Below are 20,769 nucleotides of genomic sequence, written 5' to 3' on the forward strand. Positions count from 1 at the left end.
ATTTAAAAACACTGCTCCATCTACTTTACCGTGATCAAGTAATTGATCATGTAAATGTGTTTCTTGGTCAATCTTGACCAAGAAAGAATATTCTGATTCTGATTCTAATAAAAATAACTATTATGAAACTATTTGAGCCTAGGTAGCATACACTGAACTAAAACGAAGAAAATATTTATTAATACATCACTGAAGGTGACACAGACACCATGTCACTTTTAATCAATGGATTTATTCGGTTAATAAATGAGTCTCCAGTCAGCTTCCGCTTAAATTGTAGAATTACACCCTCTTGACCGCTAGGTATCACTATTTTACCGCTTTATTTTCCTTCACCGGAAGCCTACATGTTGTGCTTAGGCGTGAGATTGACGGTTGTTCCAGCTGGAGGGAGAGAGAGGGAGCCTGTTGTGGTGTTTCTGTCGTGTTCCGTGTCCAGTCTCCCCCTCAGTCACGAAACATGACGGCGAGGAAGTCTGGATCACGACTGGAGTCCGAGATAGAGCGCTGCCGCTCGGAGAGCCAGTGGGACAAGATACCGGAGCTGGTTCGGCAGCTGCCGGCGAAACTTATTTCCAATGGTAGGAAGCTCGTCCCGCATCGGTAGCATTATTCATCGGGCCTCTCTTCCCCGGGCCTGGGTCTTTCCTACTTCCTGACAGCAACATCTCATAACACAGGATGTTTTGCACTCCGTTTTGTTCAGAGGCAGTGAAATGGTTAGAGCTAAAGATAATAAATCAGAAATTATGGCTCCACTTTAGGTTGATTTACACTACCACACCTTGAATTTTAGGATGTGACCTGGTCTGTGTCTCCACTGTCCATTCAAAGATGTTCCTCTTTAGCTTTTTGCTGGTTGTGTGACATGCTCATCCTGTATGACAGATAATTTAGTCAAGAAAGCTAAAGTGAAATAAGACAAATAATGTTTTCTCTCTTGCTCCACATCCGTCACTACATTGATTGATTCTGGATGCTAGCAGGTTTCAGCACTTTGTGTTTGTTTTTAGTTTTACTTATCACCTTTTGTTGGGGTTAATTAGAGCCGAACTATTCAGAATAATGCGTTAATTAGCTCTACGACTTAAACTTTGTTCTATGCAGCGACATCGTTTGCCGAAACACAAATTTGACTTTCTTTCACTGACTTCCGCCTGCTAACTCGTAAAAGGAAGTGTTATGGTCACGTTATGTTAATATTGCGATACTGATAGTGTTGTTTACAAGCCTTCTGTTCAGCATGCACAGGACTACAGGAAAGCCCAATGAACTCCTTAACGACTTAAAGAAGAAAATGACAGAATTGCACAACTTGGGAAGGTACTTTGGAGCCACTTATATGAATATATTCTTTTTTAGAGATCATGAAATCCAAGCTGTTAGGTAAATCTGAAGGTTTTAGGTGGACTGGATTTTGTGTGGATTAGAATAAATCAACAGTAAACACTTTTAATTAAATGAGTCGCAACAACATTTCATTTCCCTTTTGGATTAATTAGTATTTTTAATTTTGAATTTGAATTTTGAGCATTCCTGCTCATGAGGAGGGGATGAACCTTTACAATCTGCTCAAACAAAAGCGTAATCTGGCAAAAAGATGAAGGAGAACTCCATTGACAGGAAAGCTTCAGTCAGTCTCCGCCAACAGATCTCCATCCCTCTGTGTCACTTTACTGAGAAATAGTTCATGTTTTTCAGTACCTGAAACGTCAGTTCTGATATGGACTTCCACAAATTGAAGGGTAGCATTTAAAACAGGATCTGCTAAAGTAAGGAGGCCAATAGGGTCAGAATGTTCCAGTTTAACCTGTGTGTAAAACAAAGACCTGCAAAATGCTACTTTGGATATTTACACATTCTTCTATAAAATGTGCCATTATATTGCCAACTAAAACTAAGCTCTTGACAGAAGTCTAGTCTGTGTTATGGTGGAGACTAGACTTGCTGATTTTTTATTTTTATTTTAAATTTTTATTTATGCTCCTGTTATGGAAATAAACTTGATCCACTGGCGTTTTGAGCACTGGTTTGTGACTAGGATCTGTTCTTGGATTAGGGACTGCTTCAGCTTTTCTTGGCACCTAATTCTTCCTGGTATTTGTGTTGTTTCTGTGTTACTTGTTCAAGCTCAGAATATATTCTATCTTGTTAAATGGAGACCACTGACAGGACATATTCATTTAAAAATGTATCATTTTGGATACAATTGTCCCATTTATGCTTTTTTTTCTGGTATTGTATTTGGTGCTTACTCTGCTGTTTTTTTCCTCCTGTGAAGTAACAACATGTCAGTTTTTTTAATTCTTCGTTAGTCACTGTCGTTCTTAAAGTGCTTTGCCTTTCTGTCTGTAGATGATTTAGGCGAGTTGCTGTTGGGAGAATCCAAGCTCCAGACGTACTTGAAAGAACATCCCATCAAACAGGGTTCGAGCCCCCGAGGCACACGGGCCAAACTGGTGGAGGTCAGGAAGCACCTTACGGCTGCTCTGGACCGAGGAAACCTCAAGGTAAACTCTGAAGAGAGCACCTGATGCATCACTGACTGGATGACTTCTTGTACAAATGAAGCTCTTTCCGTCTAACTTTTCTTCAGGCCGATTACCTCCAGGAAGCCAGCCTGCTGATGGCCAAACTCTGTTATATTGAAGGAGAACACAGTGAAGCTTTAGGTAATCGTTGTCTTTTTTTGTTTGATGCGTTCTTACTTTAAATACTGGTGTACAGAGCCATATAGGGGACATGGAGAACATTTTTTCTTTTGCATTCCTTCGCATTATGCTTACTGCAATATTTTCTGGTGTATTTTGCATACAGTCACAAATGTCAATGTAAATTTCAAATGTATACACATTTATAGAGCCTCAGTGTTTATTCCTAAGTCTTTGGTGCAAAAAACTGATTGAAAATCCATTTATTCACTGCATGTTTATGTCTGTATGAGGTTGAGATGAAAACGGCCCTTTAAACCATTCAGACCAACACAAAAGAGACACAATCAAAACTGTCAGATGACTTATTATCCCTCAATAATAACTCAGAAATAGTCAAAGTAGTTTGGATGTAGTTTTTCATCTTTCCTACTTACGGAAAGTTTCTGTTTATATAATTGGTTTGTGGTGCATCTCAATCATAAAGAAAGAGATATAAAACTTCAGATATTTCACAACAAGATATTAACATACATGGAAAAACCTCATGAAAGCCTTATATAATAGGAGAAAGTACGATGGCCCCCTAAGAAAGGTTTACAGTATTCATGAACTGACCAGCACATTATTGCAAGAGAACGCAAAGCTTATTACGAGGTGACGCAAAAGTTTTGTGAAGTAAAGCAAAAGGAAAAAGAAAATAAATTGCTGAACAGCTGAACTTAAAAATTTCTCACTTGATTAATCTGTTTCTAAGGATTTAGCCGCTGAATCTGTCAGGTCCCGTTTCAGGTCTTTGCTGGATGCAGTTTCTTAGCATCTCATCATATTTTTATATATAAAAAACATTTCAGAGCAGCTGAAAAACTGTTCAGGGATGCTACATATTTTCTATGTTCTATATCAAAATGCCCTATGAATATAGACCAGATACATTTTTTTTATTTATTTTTGCAGAAGTGCAGTTTTTAATATGGGATAGGAGTTCAGGATAGTAGGAAATGATGTGGTGGAGATATTATTGTTAAGGATTTCAATGATGGCATCAGCTGTGATAAATACAGATTTTCCTTGATGTAAACATGAAAGTGTGGAAGGGTGAATAATATAAAAGTAAATGGATGAATTTATGCATGGAAGGGCTAGTGGGATGATGGATAATGGAAAAAATGATGGATCTATGGATGAAAACAAAGACGCATGGATAAATAATAGAAAAGCGGTTGAATGGAGGGATAAATAAATTACAGTGATAATGGAAAAATGGATAGGCGTCTGTGGGTTTTGAATAGAGAAACTGAGGGGAAGATGGATTGAAACAAAAGGAGAAATGAGTACAAGTCTTAGACAAGAGAATAGGGAATAAAGTGAGAAAATATGAATATTATTCCACAGTCTTACACTCACTCCTACTTCTCTAGACCTGAAAATACCTATAATACCTTTTTCCAGATTATGTACGAACCCAGAGTGTTGACCAGGAAGACTTTAATACAGATGTTTGACCTCTTTGAAGAGCTGATCCTTGTTCTAATAGACGTCCACAGTCCAGGAACTGAACAGAGAAGTTCTGCTTTTCCAGGTCACTACAGCCGGGTGAACCTGGACGACTTGCAGCTGGTTGGAGCTCCTGTGTACAGACTGTCTATGATAGCAGAGGCCTACGCCACCAAAGGTAAACACAGACACACTCGGGAATCATTTGTACCTCATGACCTTCTTAACATCCACTTCCACATCTCAAATCCAATCTCCACTAATCTCTGTAGCAATGCTTTTTATCTCCACACGGGGGCAACACAGTATCTCTCTAACTCCACTGAGTTAATCTGATATGTTAAGATATTAAAACTATATTTTGAGACATGATGCAGTTAAGCTTACTGAAACGTCTGTCGCGTTTTGTTTCCTTTTCCGTTTCGTTGATCTCTCCCAGGCTTGTGTCTAGAGAAGGTCCCAGATTTCTCTCCCTCTTTGTCGAACTCTGGCTCTCCGTCGACCAATCGGAGCCCAGCAGCACGGGAGCAGGAAATCATCACCTGCTATGAAAAGTCTGGAGACATCGCTTTGCTGTATCTGCAGGAAGCGGAGAAGGTTTGTGTTTGAGGGGGAGAAACTAGAACGCGAACACTCACCAGCTACATCTAGAGCCAGGAAATGTTGTGCCATCCTAGTGGGAGTGTGATGATTATTACACTGGCAGTGAGCAAGTTTGTTAAATGTGCTTCTGCTCATGATGGCTAGCTGACAAATAGAGTCATCTTTATATACAGAAAGCCTGAACAGCAGGAAACCAACAGATATATGAAGCTATATAAAGGTCCTCTCTGTTAGTTTCTATTGATTTGGACAAAAATCAAGCATAGCTTTCTGTAATTTTCGTCTTAACAGTTTCCTTACTTTTGCTATTCTGTTGTGTTTCTGTAGGCATTATCAGCAGGTATTCAGAACCGCAGCCCAAAGCCAGGACCAACGGCTCAGGATCTGGAACTGGGCTACTTTCTGGAGACAGGCCTGCAGAGGGCCCACGTCATTCACTTCAAGAACGGGTAAGATACATGGATGGAGAAAAGGGAAGAATAGATATTAATGGAAGTTTACTTTGGGTCCTGGAAAAAAAACGAGAACAAAAACATGCTACTGACTTTCAGAAAAGTTTTTACATTGTTGTTGAAGACCAGTCACTTGGCAGAAATCGCACTCACTTTTTTTTTTTTTTTTTTGCAGTTGTGATCTAGCAAAGTTGTTAACAGGTTGATATATGTTGTACAGCGTGAATAGGACTTTACAGCTTTGAGGTTTTCTCACACCTTATATGGTTTTAGGATCAGAAAGGTTGGATTACATTTAGTCTGGCAACAGCTGGTGAAGCTTCCTGCTCAAAGAAAATGGAGAGTATGAGGTTTTTATTTATAGGTTTGTTTTTGTTCCCTCTCCTTTGGTCCATCTGTCCATTTATTTATCAATCCACCCCTATAATATTGGTCAGTCAGTGAAAGGAATCATAAAAGATTGCCATTAAATTCTCAAGTCAGTTGATAATATGATGTTAGCTGTAAAACGGAAATATTTTCTCCTTTTAAAATTTGTGGAGGCATGTGCACCCGGAAAAGTCACAGAATCTCTTCTGTCTTTTTTTTTGTTTGTTTGTTTGTTTGTTTTTTTACGTGTAGAAACCTGACGCGGGGTGTGGGCAGATTTCGGGAGATTCTTCGGGCTGTTGAAACCAGAACCACCCAGAACCTTCGCATGGTGAGTATTCATTGGGGAGAATGTCTGTCTGTCTGTCTCTCTGTCTGTGACTCTGTCTCTCTGTCAGATTTTCTTTTTCTCAGCTGCTAATTCCAATAATCCTAAATAATTTGCATGTAGTTGGATGAGTTTATGTTTGACAGCCTTTCAGATTTATGAAGAATAATTGCTACTTAAATGTAGGCCTCTCACCATAACAATAGTAATGTTGTTTTGAGACCTTTTTCTAGTAATATGCTGGCAATGGCATAATACAAGTTTTCAAAGAGTAATAAACTTTCATTTTGTACAGAACACTTCACACTTTAACTGGAAGACATTTTAAGTATCCAAAATAAGTCACAATCAAAAAGAACAAATTAAACAGAAAAATAAAACACACAACTTAAATTAAATGGCCTGGTTTTCAAAAAAAACCCATCAATTCTCAGAATGTAAATGTTCAAGCTCATTTTAATTTATCATCATCATCATCAATTGCTTATTGCGACATGGTTATTTAAATGTTAAAACTTTGGTGCAGGATTTTGCTAATTTATTCTGTGTGCCATTTAAGTTGAACATCAAACAAGTCAGCGCATTCATGCTGTTTTTGCTGCCCTACTTAGTTTGTAATTTCATCGTTTGTGCAGACGATAGCCCGACAGCTCGCGGAGATCCTGCTCCGAGGAATGTGTGAACAGAGCTACTGGTCTCCTCTGGAAGATCCGCCGACAGTGTCACCTCTGGATAATCAAACGCAGCAAGGGCACACCTACCGCAAGAACTACACCCTGAACCGACCCCCACGACTGTACTCCGGAGAGAAGTATGACATTTTTATAACATTTGTTGGTAAGAATTCAAAATGGTCTCTTTGTTCTTCTCATCTCCGCCCATCTTCATCTCTCTCTTGCTGCATTTCAGTTTGTTTTGTCCTCAGGAGAACACAGAGGAAGCTCTGCTGCTGCTGCTGATCAGTGAGTCTATGGTGAGATGCTTTATAGAGTCACTTTTAAAACATTGTCATGCTGTGCAGATTTTACTTAATTAGCTTTCTTTGTTTTTGTGTCAGGCCAACCGGGACGCTGTCCTGAGCAGGATTCCTGAGCACAACAACGATCGGATCATCAGCCTACAGTCTGCCTCCGTGGTGTACGATCTGCTGACCATAGCGCTGGGCAGGAGGGGGCAGTATGAGATGCTGTCGGAGGTAAAATAAAACCACACACCCACACTGACCTGCACTCCTGGAGTGAACGTTTCCAAGTAGACCAAAACATCCTGAGAAAACGGGCCGTGTTGCCGTCCCCAGTGCTTGGAGAGAGCCATGAAGTTCGCTTTTGAGGAGTTCCATTTGTGGTACCAGCTCGCCTTGTCACTAATGGCTGCCGGCAAATCCGCCCGTGCTGTCAAGGTTCTGAAGGAGTGCATCCGTCTGAAGCCTGATGACCCCACCATCCCACTGCTGGCCGTTAAACTGTGCATTGGTCCTCTGCACTGGGTAAGAAGCACACAGCTCTTTCCAGAAGAGAAAGTAAAGCTTTACTTTTACCGTGTTTCTCTCTTGTAGCTTTGTCTTACATCTTGGTTCGCTGATATTTCAGTTGGACGAAGGGGAGAAGTTTGCAAAGATGGTGATTGACATGGGAGAGAAGGCAGCGGAGTTCAAGGCCAAAGGTCACTTGGCCGTCGGCCTGGTTTACAGCCTCAAAGCCACTGATGGCAAGTCTGCTCACTAATTTAAACCAGATTTCAGCTGAACGAAGCCACACGATATATTCCACTCTCATTATTCATTCCCTTCAGGAAGCTGAGGTGAATTAACGCAGATTCACTCATTTTCCAATTTTGACTTCCTGCTACGTCTCTTGAAAGCCAAACTTGCAAGATGAAAATGTGACACTAAGCAGCGACGTTTGCCACTGGTTATTTATTAAACAAAGATGAAAAATATAAAAAAAAACTCAGGACACACATGCAGCTTCCTTTAGGATTCAAGACTGACGTAATCAAATGGACTTCAATAATCGATGGTCGTCAGTGTGATCCACTCTACATAAACAGGTTTTAGGAGTTTGCAATGACCATTGAGTAGCAACTGTTTTTGTCTGTTAGGGGTTATAAGGACTTTGGGATCTTCAGAGAGCTGTGCAGAAATGAATGTCTGAACACTTAAGAGACTGTAACAGATTGATAAATCAGGCAGAAAAAAAAATCCCAAAAGGTGTTTGTATAGGTGTATGTGCTTTTCTCTTGTGCGTGTGTAATTGCGGTTGTCATATCTGAAGTTTTTATTTTGTGTGTTTTTCAGCATCGCTTAGAAGCACACAGGAGGACTACCAGAGGAAAGCTCTGTCAGCCTTTCAGAGGTTTCAGCGTGTTTCTTAAAAATACTTTAGCTAAATACTTTAGAATTAAGTCTTAAAATTGAACTGTCCTGTTCTATTAAAATAGGGAGATTTCTGTCTAAAATATTGAAGTTGCTGATGTCATTTTTGATTGAACATGTCTGAGCACAAAATGTTTTTGTTTTTCATCTGCAGAGCTCAGAGCATGTCTCCCACTGACCATCTGGCAGCTTTTTATTTGGCACTGCAACTCGCCGTTTCCAGACAGGTATCGCCAACAAACTAAAAATCAAAAACTGAAGCCTTCAAAATGCAAGAAAAAGATTTACTTCCCTTTCAGTTCCACAGGGTTGTGTTTTATGTTAACTCTAGTAAAGACCTGTAGTGTCTGTGTGTCCCGTGTGTGTGTGTGTGTGTGTGTGTAGATCCCTGAGGCATTAGGGTATGTTCGACAGGCGCTGCAGCTACAAGGAGATGACGTCCACTCCCTGCACCTGCTGGCCCTGCTTCTTTCTGCCCAGAAACATTACCATGACGCTCTTAACATCATAGAGATGGCCCTCTCCGAGTATCCTGAGAACTTCAAGTGAGCGAAACATTCCCAAACAGCATTCACTGTCTGTCTAACGGAGTGGCAGACCCTGAGCTGATGGTGTTTGTGCTGTGTAGTCTGCTGTATACGAAGGTGAAGCTGGAGGCCCTGTGTAGGGGACCGGAGGAAGCTCTGCTCACCTGTAAACACATGCTCCAGATCTGGAAGAGCTTTTACAACCTCACCAACCCCAGGTACACACACCAGTGCAGCAAAAGCAGGATTACTAAAGGAGCCGAATGCCCGTTTGTCTCGACTGATGGGTTTTGTGGTTGGCAGTGATTCAGGGCGTGGCAGCAGCCTGTTGGACAGGGCCATACCAGACAGACGACAGCTCAACGCCATGACGCTGCCTGACTTCAGTGACCCTGATGCTGGTAGGCACAGATACACACACCTGCTGACAAACACAAAGGGCTCCTGGATCTTTCAGCTACGCTATCACAGTGCCTTGAAAAATGCTCCTGCTTTTTTTTTAATTATTATTATTATTATTATTATTATTATTTGGATTTTATCTGATGGACTGACACAAAGCAGTGCAGAACTGTGAAGTATGAGGAGAAGTATACTTTACTTTAAATTGCTTTCATAATTAAAATCTGAAAAGTGCGCCATACATTTATGCTCATCCCTCTGAGTCAATACTCTGTGAAAACCGCCTGTCACTTTGACTACAGCTGGGAGTCTTTAACAGCCCAGTCAGTTTGGATGGAAACCTTTTGTAAAAAGGGATTTTAAAATCTTTCCTCTGATTCTCAGTTGGCCAGTCTGGACTTTGACTACATGAATATGCGTCAATCGAAAACCATCCCATTGTAACTCTGGTTGGATGTTTATGGTTGTTGTCCTGAAGTTCAGATATCGAGTCTTTTGTAGCATCCAACTGCTTTTGTTACAGCATTTTCCTGTATTTAGTTTTTTTCCATCCTCCCATCTGCTCCAACTGCGTCGCCTCTCCCTGCTAAAGAATAGCTTTGCCACAGCATGATGCTGCCACAACAATGTTTCACTGTGAGGATGATTTATTCAGCATGGTGCAGTTTTCTGCTACTGGCAGCGCTTTGCATGCAGGCCAAAAGGTTACATTTCGAACTCATCTGACCAGAGTGCCTTCTTCTGCACATCCGCTGTATCCCTCCATGGCTTGTAGAAAACTGCTAACAGAACTTCTGATTGTTGCATTTTCTCTGCTTTTAAATGTCGAATTTGTAGAGGATGAGATGGGCAGAACTGAGCTCTGAAAGCTTTGGCTGTTGTTTTGTAACCACATCCCTGACCGGCCAGGAATGCCCCAGTCTTCATGATGCTGTTTGTTCACTAAAGTTCCCCAACAAGTCGTTGAGGCTGTTGCAGGACAGTGACATTTATACTGAGATGAAATTACACACACATGAATTCTATTTACTTATTAGGTGACCTCTAATAACAACAATAGGTTGCACTGGAGTTTATTTTGGGTTATGAAGGTAAAGACAGCTTTTTACAAATGCATGCTGCACTTTTCGGATTACTTGTAAAGTATTTTCAAACGTTGTACCTCTTTCTTTTCTTTTCTCAGTTGTGCACTATTTTTGCTGTCACAATTAATTGCACCGAAGTTTGTTTTTATAATGTGTTTAAAGGGATATGAAACCCTATCACCTATCTGCTCTTTTCTAGTTCTTCATTGCTTTGTTAATGATTCTTTTTCTGTTTTATTTCCTCTGTTTTAGTCTCAGGTTCTTCCTCCTCCCTCTCTGGTTCCGAACCAGTCTCTCCCACCTCCCCGTCCACCATCTCCTCCCTCTCCTCTCCGCTGCCTTCCCCTTCATCGCCGCTCTACATTTTCCAGTCTCCTCCCGTTCTCACTCCAACCAGAAACCCATCCGGCCTCTCTCCTCTCCCGTCTCCCCCCCGTCCCCGTCCTCTTCCTCCTCCACCCACCAAGACCAGGACTCACTCGTTTTGCAACCACGTTGTTCTGCAGCAGCTTTCCAATTGTAGTGAGCCTTCACGTACACCCTGTCTGTAGAGTGACCTGAAAAGACACAGTTGGGTTGTGGAACTGCCACAGAGTTGGAGTGTTAACTTGTAGCTATTTGTTAAGGAAAGACAATAGCATGCTGTTGAACTACTAATCGTAATCATGGTAGGGATATTAGTGGAGGAGAACACTCAGCCAAGAGTTTAATCTGGCATTAAATTCTTACCTAACTGATCAGATCTGCGTTACCTGCATCACATGCAAATAAACAAGTTTTAAAATATTAAGTAGCAGAGACTCAAGGGGACATTTTTGTGGTAAACTGAACAGTTTGTAAAAAAAAAAAAAAAAAATCTCCCTGTTAATATTTTGTCCATGTATGAAGCTATAGATTACAATCCAAAATACAATATATGTTAATTTTTCCTAGGGCTGTAATGATTAATTGTGATTAATCGATTATTGAAATAATTGTCAACTAATTTAGTAACTGATTAATCGTTAACAGGAGCATACAGACATTTAAAAAGGCCATTTGTAGAAAGAACACCACCATCAGAGCAGCAATTTAGTAAAAACAGTACAAAAATTACATGTCATGTAAGATTAAAAAAAGCCTTCTATGTATGATCATTCAATAGGAACAATTTAAACCAAATGAATCTTTAAAGGCCCCTAGATCAATAACGTTCATATCCATTTATGGATGGAAACATTTCACAGGCACCAAAGAACTTTTTGGACTGTAAGCAAGAGTTAATATTGGTCTTTATGACGGGTCCTCAAATCTGGTGACCCACAACGTTTAGGTGGTCCATCACACCTGAACCAAATGGCATAATTACTTCCTCAGTTTCCAGTTAAGTTCTCCAGAGCCCAGATATTGAAATCATTACTTATCTCTGGTGAAGCAGAGGCACATCTAAACGTTGCAGGACTCTGACCCTCAAGGCCTGGATTTGAGGACCTCTGGTCTGTATTGTCTACAGATCACCAGAATAGAGTAAATTGGCATATTTTACTCAAAGATCTAGATTCTTTCTCTGTACAAATAAAATTAGATGGATAAAAAATAAAGCCTGAAAACTTTAGAAATTAAAGTTGCAGGGCACGTAAGTATTTCAAATACCTCTTATGGATGTATTGAAAGAAATGTTTTTTTTCTCCCTGCTTCTTCTCCTTTTTATATTCTTGTTGTTTCGGACGCCACTTTGTTCCTTTCCTCACTCCCCTCCAAACTCATCTTGTTTGTGAATGTTATCATCTGTGTGTGTGTGTGTGAGTTTGTGTTTTAGTTTAGTTGGGAAGCCAGAAAAACACAAAAAAACATGAAGTGCTCATGTGGAATGAACCAAAATAAAAAGGTTTGGCAGTAAATTAATTCAAATGGCAGCTTGGAAAGTGTTAATTTGACCAACCAGGATTAATAACATGACTTTGTGTGTATTCATGTGGTTCTTAAGCATCCTGTGAAGAATGAAAACCTTATGTTCTTTATTTCTTCTCTGTTCCTTCCTCTTTTCAATCATTAACAAATGGCTGTTTTGTTTTTTTCCCATCCTTCCGTTTTTGTTTTTCCAAGGCGGCCCTCAGGACGCTAACACTCTTGGTTTTCCCTCCATGTTTTCTGTTTGTAAGTAGCCATCTAACCTTCACCCTATCTCTTTTATTTCATCCATCTTTGTATTTTTTTCCCTGCCTACCTACTTTTGTCCTGGTAAAGTTCAGTCATTTATTCAAGGAGGAATGTCCACAAAACTTTTATTTTCTCATTCAGGTTGTAGAAGATAATTAGTACTGGATCAAATTAGATGTTAGGATTATTTTATAAACCAATCAGTCTGATATATTTATCAATCTGACATGTTTTCTCTAGTTTCTTAGAGAATGAGCTCCCTCAATGTAAAACAAAAAAAAAATGGGAGTTTGATTTATTTCAGTGATGTGATTTATGTGCAATCAAAGACATAATTAAAAATGTATAAAGTCAACGTGGGATTCAAATCTAAGTCTACGTCTATTGTTCATCAAATTAAGATATGTAGCGAAAAATTAACCAAATGCAATTTAAATAACCTTTTTCTGCTCTGAATGATAAGATGATCCTAATGTTTTACGGTTTAGTCTCTGATACTTTTTGTGAAAAACTTGTGTGAAAAGATCTTTGCTTAATCTGTTTTCTATCTGTTTTTAATCCAAATGGAGACGGTTTAAGTGTTTGCGTTTTGTTTTCAATTTATTTATAACGGTGAATTCGCCTCCCTGGTGTCCGGCTGAAAACATCAGCCTGTTGCTCACCGGATCTCCGGGACTTTCAGACGGCCTCACTGGGTTCATCTGATCAGGCTGTTTCCTCATGGAAATGCCACATCTTGATGATTCGCTCCTGACTTTAGAGGTGTCTGTCATCCAGGATGTTACTCCAATTAGGAAGTGACAGGCACAGGAAGTGATGTGTGGGATGCTATTGTGAAAACCCTTTTAAAAACTTTTAAAAAGGCAGCGGGAGATATTTTCACACAAAGTACTGAAAAATCCCTCAAAAATCCCTTAAAAATGAAAATTACCGTCATAACTATATTAACTTTAACCTTAAAATTCATAATAGTTACAAGAAGGCATATCGTATAAAATAATAGAAAAAAAAAAAGAAGCTTTTATTGTCCCACAACAGGGGAATACAGCCATGTTAAATCAGAAAATGAAGCATTTAGCAAAAAGCCAGTCTTGGTGCATTATGGAGAAATTTGGACTTCTTACTTATTTGACCTCAAAGTCTAAGCGCTGCTCACACTGACAGCAACAAAAACCAGATCTTTCACTCTACAATGGAAAACAGCCGTCTGTGTGACCTGATTAGTAAACGAAGGGTTAAACATGTCACATATTTGACGGTCACATAACCCCACAAGCTCCTAGAAAGTTCTAGTCTATCATTATTTATGAAAACATAGTCATGTTTAGGGTGACTTCAGCTGTCCGTCATGTTGGGAACACTTAAGAAATAAGTGGGTTTTAAAGTAGTTTACTGGAATAATGTTGGAGCAGAAACTAGATTTTTCTGGCATTTGTTTCCTCCTTAAGAACAGGAAAGAACAACAAATCATCATTGACTTCAGGAAGGAGAAGACGAGACTACTTCCTGTTCCTGAGCTAAATCATTTGTCACATTCGGCTATAATGTAAACATATTACTACGATACCCGTCTCCAAGAAGCTTGCTCACAAACATGTGAATTGTCCTACCTGATGTGCCACAAATGAACTAAAGACAAACCTCACAAGGGCAAACGAAAAACAAAGACGTGGTTTAGAGGATGTGTATGTCTGTCTTTAATAGAACAGCTTAAACTAAATGTCATTTGAATAAATAAAATTAGCTTCTTACCTGCATGAGTGGAAACCGCAGAGCTGCTTCCAGGCTCGGATCCTGCAGAAACGGACTGAAACTATCGGCTACTATAAACATGCATTAGCAAAAACTGTGAAACACCAAGACAGGGAAAATGATACTGAAAAAAGTTTCGGGGCGCTAACTCGCATCACTTGAACATTTTAAAGTTACATGTTTGTTGACCACTGTGACATTTTTTTTTTTTTGAACAATGGTTTTCTTTTTTTTTTCTATTGAGCCCAGATTTGTGGAGAGCATGACTGATGGTTGTCCTGTCAACTGATTCTCTGCAGCTCCTCCAGAGTAACCTTGGGCCTCTTGGCTACTTCTCTGGTTAATGCAGACTTGTCAGCTTGGTTTAGCTACTGCGTCTTGGTAGGTCTGTTCTCTTAAATAAATTTTTTTTTAAATGCAATTTTCTTTATGATTCTCTTTGTTCAATAACTTTTTCTGATGAATCCCAGAAGTAAAAGCAGCTAAAACTTTTCAGTAGTTTGTGTAGAAACAATCTCATTCACATTTATGCTCTACATTGTGTTAGTCTATCACTTAAAATCCCAGTGAAGTTCATTTAGTTCCGTGCTAAATGAACACGGAACTAATGTGACATAATGTGCTGCAGAGCACTGTAGGCCACTGCTTCCAAAACGGCCTCTGCAAACAGGATTCCCAGCTTGTGTTTGTGTCGAGCAAATGAAACTTCCTTTTGTCATTTCCCCAAAATCCACTTATCAGCACTTCTCTTTTCCTTTTCTAAAGCTTAAAATAAGACACTTTTATCTCTATCTCTGCCATCTTTCACGTATGCGTGGGTGTTCTGACTGAAATCAGAAAATTAAAAAATAGACTACAGTGCAGACTGACGTCAACGTAGATTGTAAAGAGCCTGGATGTTTTTAGCTGCTAAGCAGCAGTGTGTTGTAGTTTGTGCATGATGTTTATTTTTTTTTTACTCATTTATGCAACACCAAAACAGTGTGGCATGGTGTGTACTGCATATCGGTGTGAGCTTCTTCACTGCAGCAGAACGCACACTTTCAGCTCCTCGTTGCGTTCCTGAAGGTGTGGTCAGTGAGTTCTGCTCTTGGCCGTGTAACTAAAAGTCATTTTCTGCTTCTCAGCTGTCAGTCAGTCAGGTTTTGGCAGCTTTTCGTGTGTTTTAACAAAGCCATGGATTTTTCCACCCTGCAGGCTCGGTGCACGCTACGTCCATAGCAGCCAGCCGGGTGGAGCAGGCTCTGTCGGAGGTGGCCTCTTCCCTGCAGAGCAGCGCCCCCAAACACGGACCCCCGCACCCGTGGTTGACCCTGGCTCAGATCTGGCTTCATGCAGGTCTGTTTCCACACGTTGATTTTACGTGAACTCTTACTGAAGCGACATTTTCTTCAAAAGGTTTTCTCGACCCGTAGTTGTCATTGAATACAGATTGGGACCTGGAGCATTCCTTTATGGTAAAATGCCTCAATAAGCTCCCAGAAGAAACAAATATTTCATGTTTATCACAGGACAAACCAACCATAGATGACTGGGTGGATATAACATTTTAGTTTATGGTGACAAAATTATTAGTTAAGCTTGATAAAACCACCCTGATAATCTACTCTTACAGTAATTGCACTTTATCATTATTTTAGTTTATGTTCTCAGTTTGTGTATTTTTAATTGTATTTCTTACTACTTAATTTTGGAAATAGAGTTGTAATGTTGTTTTATTTGTCATAATTCACAGGTTTATTTATCCTTTCTTCCTAAGTAAGCAACTGGCATTATGATTTGTAAAATTTGCTTACTTGGGAATCAATACAGATAAAATTTTAAATAAAGCACAGATCATGACGCAGACGGCAACATCCTGGTTACAAGCTGCTGAAAAGAGATTCATCTGCATATAGAACTCACTTCTTCCTACTTACTCCAGTAGTCGTGACGCGCGTGCTGCTGGAGTAAATAGTGCACAGTGATTGGATGTCAGATCTCCCCCTCTGTGTGCCGGAGCCCTGATTCTCCTCTCTGCATCGGCCGCAGACATTTGCAGAGCAGAATGTAAACAGAATCAGACGGCTCCCGTAAACACACGCACACTGACAGAGGCGGTTTGTGTTGCTGTTTATCTGCCCGGCTGCTTCCTCTCGTCGGCCGGTCATCTCCAGCTTGGCGACGCAACTAATGAAATCAGCCAATTAGAGGGCAGATAGCGGGACTGTTCATTTCCTCCCTCCTGCTCTGCCGATATCGCTCAGTCTTCATCATCGAAGTAATGAAAGCTTCAGATCGCACGCCCCTCTGTTTGCGTTGCCTTGAGACCAAAGTTCCGTAGATTCTGTTGTTCTTTCTGTGCGATGCAACTCCATTTTGGCATGGCTTTACTCCAATAAGTGCCGCTTTCAGGCAGTCTGCAACCTTTCCCCTCTCTGGGTGTCTGTTTGCTCCCACAGCTGAGGTGTACATCGGCATGTCGAAACCTGCAGAGGCCACGGCGTGCACCCAGGAGGCTGCAAACCTGTGCCCCACCTCCCACAACATGATGTACATGAGGGGCCAGATAGCCGAGCTGAAGGGCAACATAGACGAAGCCAAACGATGGTACGAAGAAGCCCTGTCCATCAACCCGACTCATGTCAAAACCATGCAGAGACTGGTAAGATACCAACACTCCTGCTGTGCTTCTACAACACTGTGCAAAAGTCTTGAAGCAGACTTCAGTTATTTAGAGTTTACTCCAAATAAGTCACTTTCATATATTTTAAGGTAATTTTGACCTTTTCTTTTTCTGTTTTTTCTTCTTCTTTTTTTTTTTTTCGTCATTGACGCAACACATATTCACAGTACATTTAGTGCCCGGAGTAAATCGGCCTAAATCAGTGCTGAATTAGTGTCTTAAATTAGATACATGTGGCTGTTTATTTCTTCTTGATGCATGCAACGCTCAGCTTAAATGTTTCCAACAGAGCTCTTGTGTTTGCATGATTGCTAAACAAGTCTAAACTAAGCAGGACAAATTCCTGGAGAAATTGCCTTCGACTTGATCAGACTTCCTGACTGTCGCCTCTTCGCAGCTGCTGAAGAAGCTCAAACTTTCTAAATGTGTCTAAATGATTCAGATATGTAGAAAATGCTTCTTATTACAAAATCTCCTTGAACTGGCAGGGAAAAACAAAAATAAAAGCCTGGCAAAAAAAGTTGGGTTTTTTTTTTTGTTTTTTTGTTTTTTACTTTTGAATCTCCTAAAAGGACGAGAAAAAATCACTAACATGTTTTTGAACACAAATCAGAAATAAACTCTGTACAACCACTTACTCAATAATACATGCAGTATAATTTGGTTATAACTCAAAAGTGGTAAACAAAAATATAAATGCAGTTGTAAAAGTACTGCAGGTAAAAAGTATAACTTCAAATTGATAAGAAAACGTTTTTTGTTTTTTTTTCATGTGTGTGGGGATTTTTTTTTTTTTTGAACACCTGCGTGGGCCTGGCACTGTGGTTAAAAGTGTGAACCAGCTCTTTCGCTTTAATGCTTTCATATAGTACAACATAATAAAAAAATGATCTGTTCTTTACTGGGTTCCTTACATTAATTAAGTCTAATCCCAGGAGTACAACAAATTCCACACTTTTTGTTTAACAAAAGATTTTGTCAAAGAAGATGGTACCGAATTGGAAAAGCTGTGTGTGGGAAAAACCCGTCCAGCTGCTTTTAGAACCACATTTGGCAGCAATAACTCAGTAATTTGCTGTCTGACTTCATCAGCCTCTTACATCATTTTTAAAGGATTTCACCTCAGTCTTATTTAAGGCGACGCTTCGGCCCATTGAAATTTGTAAGCCCTGGTTTTTGCGCCGCTTTAATAGGGCCCCAGAAGCCAAATCCGGGTGTGGTCTGACTTTGGTCCGTTGTAGCTCCTTGACTCTTTAGTTCCAGTACAAGCCCAGATTGTTGTCCCTCCACCACCTCGCTTCTCGATTGAGATGAGGAATTTGGTTTCCTCCAAACATGGCAACTTTGATCTCAGTTGTCCAAATGGAGTCCAGAAGTCAACATTACAAAAATGCTAGTAAAATATTTTTTTTAGAGAGGAAAAAAAGCGTTTTCTTGGCATCCTCTCAAAAATAATTTATACTTTTTCCGTCTATTACTAACAGTGCTGTTATAAACATGAACATTTAGAATAAGGCATGCAAAGTCTGAAACAGCTTTAGTATGTCTAAACCTAAACTTACTTCTGCTGGTGCAATTGTTTGACACCCTAAATATTTTCCACCTTATCTGTTCTGCTGTAAAATAATAAACTCCATGTAGTTTTGAAATAACTTTATAGCCATTGCTAGATTCACGGGCACGGCCCCAGTTTCTTATTTAATGTTATTGCTCATGTATTTCCACCTTTTCATTGCCTTGGCACACACACACACACACACCCAGGTACACGTCAAAGCAGCCAACAGAGAAAGCTCCTACATTTATAGATGTGTGAATAATTAATTAATCAAATGCATTTGACTTTTGGCACCTGCTTTCTACTGTCCCCGCTGAGTCTTAGGGAAGCTGGAAGTATGTTTTCATTTTTGTTTTATACACTTGACACTTAACTTAGATTATTTTGGATCCTGGTAAACATTTTCATTGTGTCCTGATTATATGTAAAAATGCTTCCATGGCCATCTTGATCAAAATCACTGAAACTACAAAACACTTTTATCGGTTATTATAAGTAATTATTAAGTGGTGATGTTTATGGGTCTCCTCAGGGCCTGATTCTGCACCAGCTGCAGCGCTACAGTCTGTCTGAGAAAGTCCTAAGGGATGCTGTGCAGGTCAACAGGTATGTTTTTATCACAACTCTTTAGATGTACTTCTCCCCTGTATCTTCTTTTAAATGCATTTATTTTTTATATATATTTCTTAAAGACACAACTTTCAGATCACCACCTTCATAAAATAACGGCCTAAGACCTTTTTCTTTTTTTCTTTTTTTTGGTTGCCTAAATCATCTTTTGGCAAACAAATGACGCAGGTCATTATTTTAGGAAGGTGACAATATGCTTGTTTTAGCAAATTTCCGTTTTTTTCCCTCTCATTTACATTTAATCAGTGAAAATAATTTGCCTCTCGCTTCGTCAGCACTTCTCATGACGTGTGGAACAGTCTGGGCGAGGTGCTGCAGGCTCAGGGGAACGCCGCCGCCGCCACCGAGTGTTTCCTCACTGCCTTGGAGCTGGAGGCCAGCAGCCCCATCCTGCCGTTCACCATCATTCCCCGAGCGCTATGAGACGCAGCGCAGTCACAAACCTGCTCCATACACACACGACTGCATGCAAACAGCTGTGCAGCCATTTCTCACACCGTGTACATAATGCAAATAACAGTATTTTCCTCTGCTGACCGTGCGTGTCTGCGTGTGTGTGTGTGGGTGTGCGCGCGCGCGCGTTTGTGTCGGTGCTGAAGCATTTGTTTCAGTCTGTGCATGCACCTCTGTGTATGCGTGCCAACACATTTCCTGCGTCTTGTCCGTGCGTCGTTGTTGTTTTTGTTGTTGTTGTTGTAAATACAATGATGTTTGCATTCAGAAGCCTAAGATTTTGTTTACATTTTATTTAGTCCAAAGAAACACACAGGTTTGTTCAAAATCCGATTACTGCCAGGAAAATAGTTTTATTTACGTTTGCTTTAAGAGCCAAACATCTCGCTTAAACAACAAAATTCACCTGTTGCTGTTAAGCCCAAGAGGATTTCTGTTACTGTACGGCTGGATAATCCACTGGAGGTATGATCATAAGCTCAATCAGTCAATAAATGCCAAAAACCTGGATGGATTTACACAGATGGCCGGATGTTTTAGCGTTTTGTAGCAGTTTTATCACAACAAAGCATGCTTTAGTTTACAGAATATCTTCATATACACAGTAGAAACAGTTACTGACAAATGTTCTTGCAGGAATCTGTTGCAAAGTACTACTGCAAAATCAGGTTTTCTGTGTAAATCCATCCACCTTGTTTGTGTCTTTGCATCCTGTCACAGCCAGGTTATTTTATTTTTATTTTTTTTATTTTATTGTCACTATAAATACAAAGAGTTATCGCTGTATATTTGATGAATCCCTGTGTTTTATTATTTTAGAGAGTAAATTATGATTATACAGAGCGATGCTGTGGGGAAAAGTGAGAAGAGGAACGGGTTCGGTGTGATCAGTCAGTGAGTCGTTTTTGCTGTAAATGAATGACTGAAATTAGAATAATAATAATAAAGATCCTCGGTAAACAAAGGCCTCTGCAAAGCTGTGTGTGGTGTTCTCTTTGGGCATGACCCCGGGGCCGGTGGTGTCTGTTACTCTCTCAGGTGTGTCCTGCTTTGTCCCAGAGGATCACGGCGCTGACAGGTTTTGTCCTGGAGTGTCAGGAAACCACAGCCCCCTGCTGCCCCGAGGTCTCCACCCGTGTCTCGCATTTCACCAGCAGTTAATCTCTCAGGAAGGTCATCGATGTGGCCCTCAGTAAAACTGGAAACCCATGGACCATAAAAAAATCTAATTTAATAAGGAAATGTAAGCCCTTTTTTCATTTTGATCTAAGAGTTAAAGTAGCA

The 20,769-nt window shown here is 40.1% G+C and overlaps 1 protein-coding gene across 2 annotated transcripts; it reads left to right on the top strand.

The window, feature by feature from the left end:
- Window positions 1-335: 335 nt before the first annotated feature.
- ttc7b (tetratricopeptide repeat domain 7B) lies at window positions 336-20,449 on the top strand. Of its 2 annotated transcripts, XM_044143228.1 has the most exons (23): window positions 336-581; window positions 2,356-2,510; window positions 2,597-2,672; window positions 4,234-4,326; window positions 4,588-4,745; window positions 5,079-5,200; window positions 5,825-5,903; window positions 6,536-6,711; window positions 6,810-6,873; window positions 6,958-7,095; window positions 7,198-7,386; window positions 7,490-7,607; window positions 8,197-8,254; window positions 8,429-8,501; window positions 8,659-8,819; window positions 8,903-9,019; window positions 9,105-9,202; window positions 10,541-10,810; window positions 12,374-12,424; window positions 15,377-15,517; window positions 16,621-16,823; window positions 18,935-19,008; window positions 19,308-20,449. In XM_044143228.1, exons 1-23 carry the CDS (start codon window positions 461-463, stop codon window positions 19,453-19,455), a joined length of 2,883 nt encoding a protein of 960 aa, XP_043999163.1. In that variant the 5' UTR covers window positions 336-460; the 3' UTR covers window positions 19,456-20,449. The 2 variants fall into 2 exon arrangements, with proteins under 2 accessions (XP_043999163.1, XP_043999162.1); XM_044143227.1 differs by lacking the exons at window positions 10,541-10,810; window positions 12,374-12,424 and having other exon boundaries at window positions 337-581.
- The last annotated feature ends 320 nt before the right edge of the window (window positions 20,450-20,769 follow it).

This window comes from Gambusia affinis, linkage group LG16 (genome assembly GCF_019740435.1).
Source record: "Gambusia affinis linkage group LG16, SWU_Gaff_1.0, whole genome shotgun sequence".
Classification (NCBI taxonomy): domain Eukaryota; kingdom Metazoa; phylum Chordata; class Actinopteri; order Cyprinodontiformes; family Poeciliidae; genus Gambusia; species Gambusia affinis.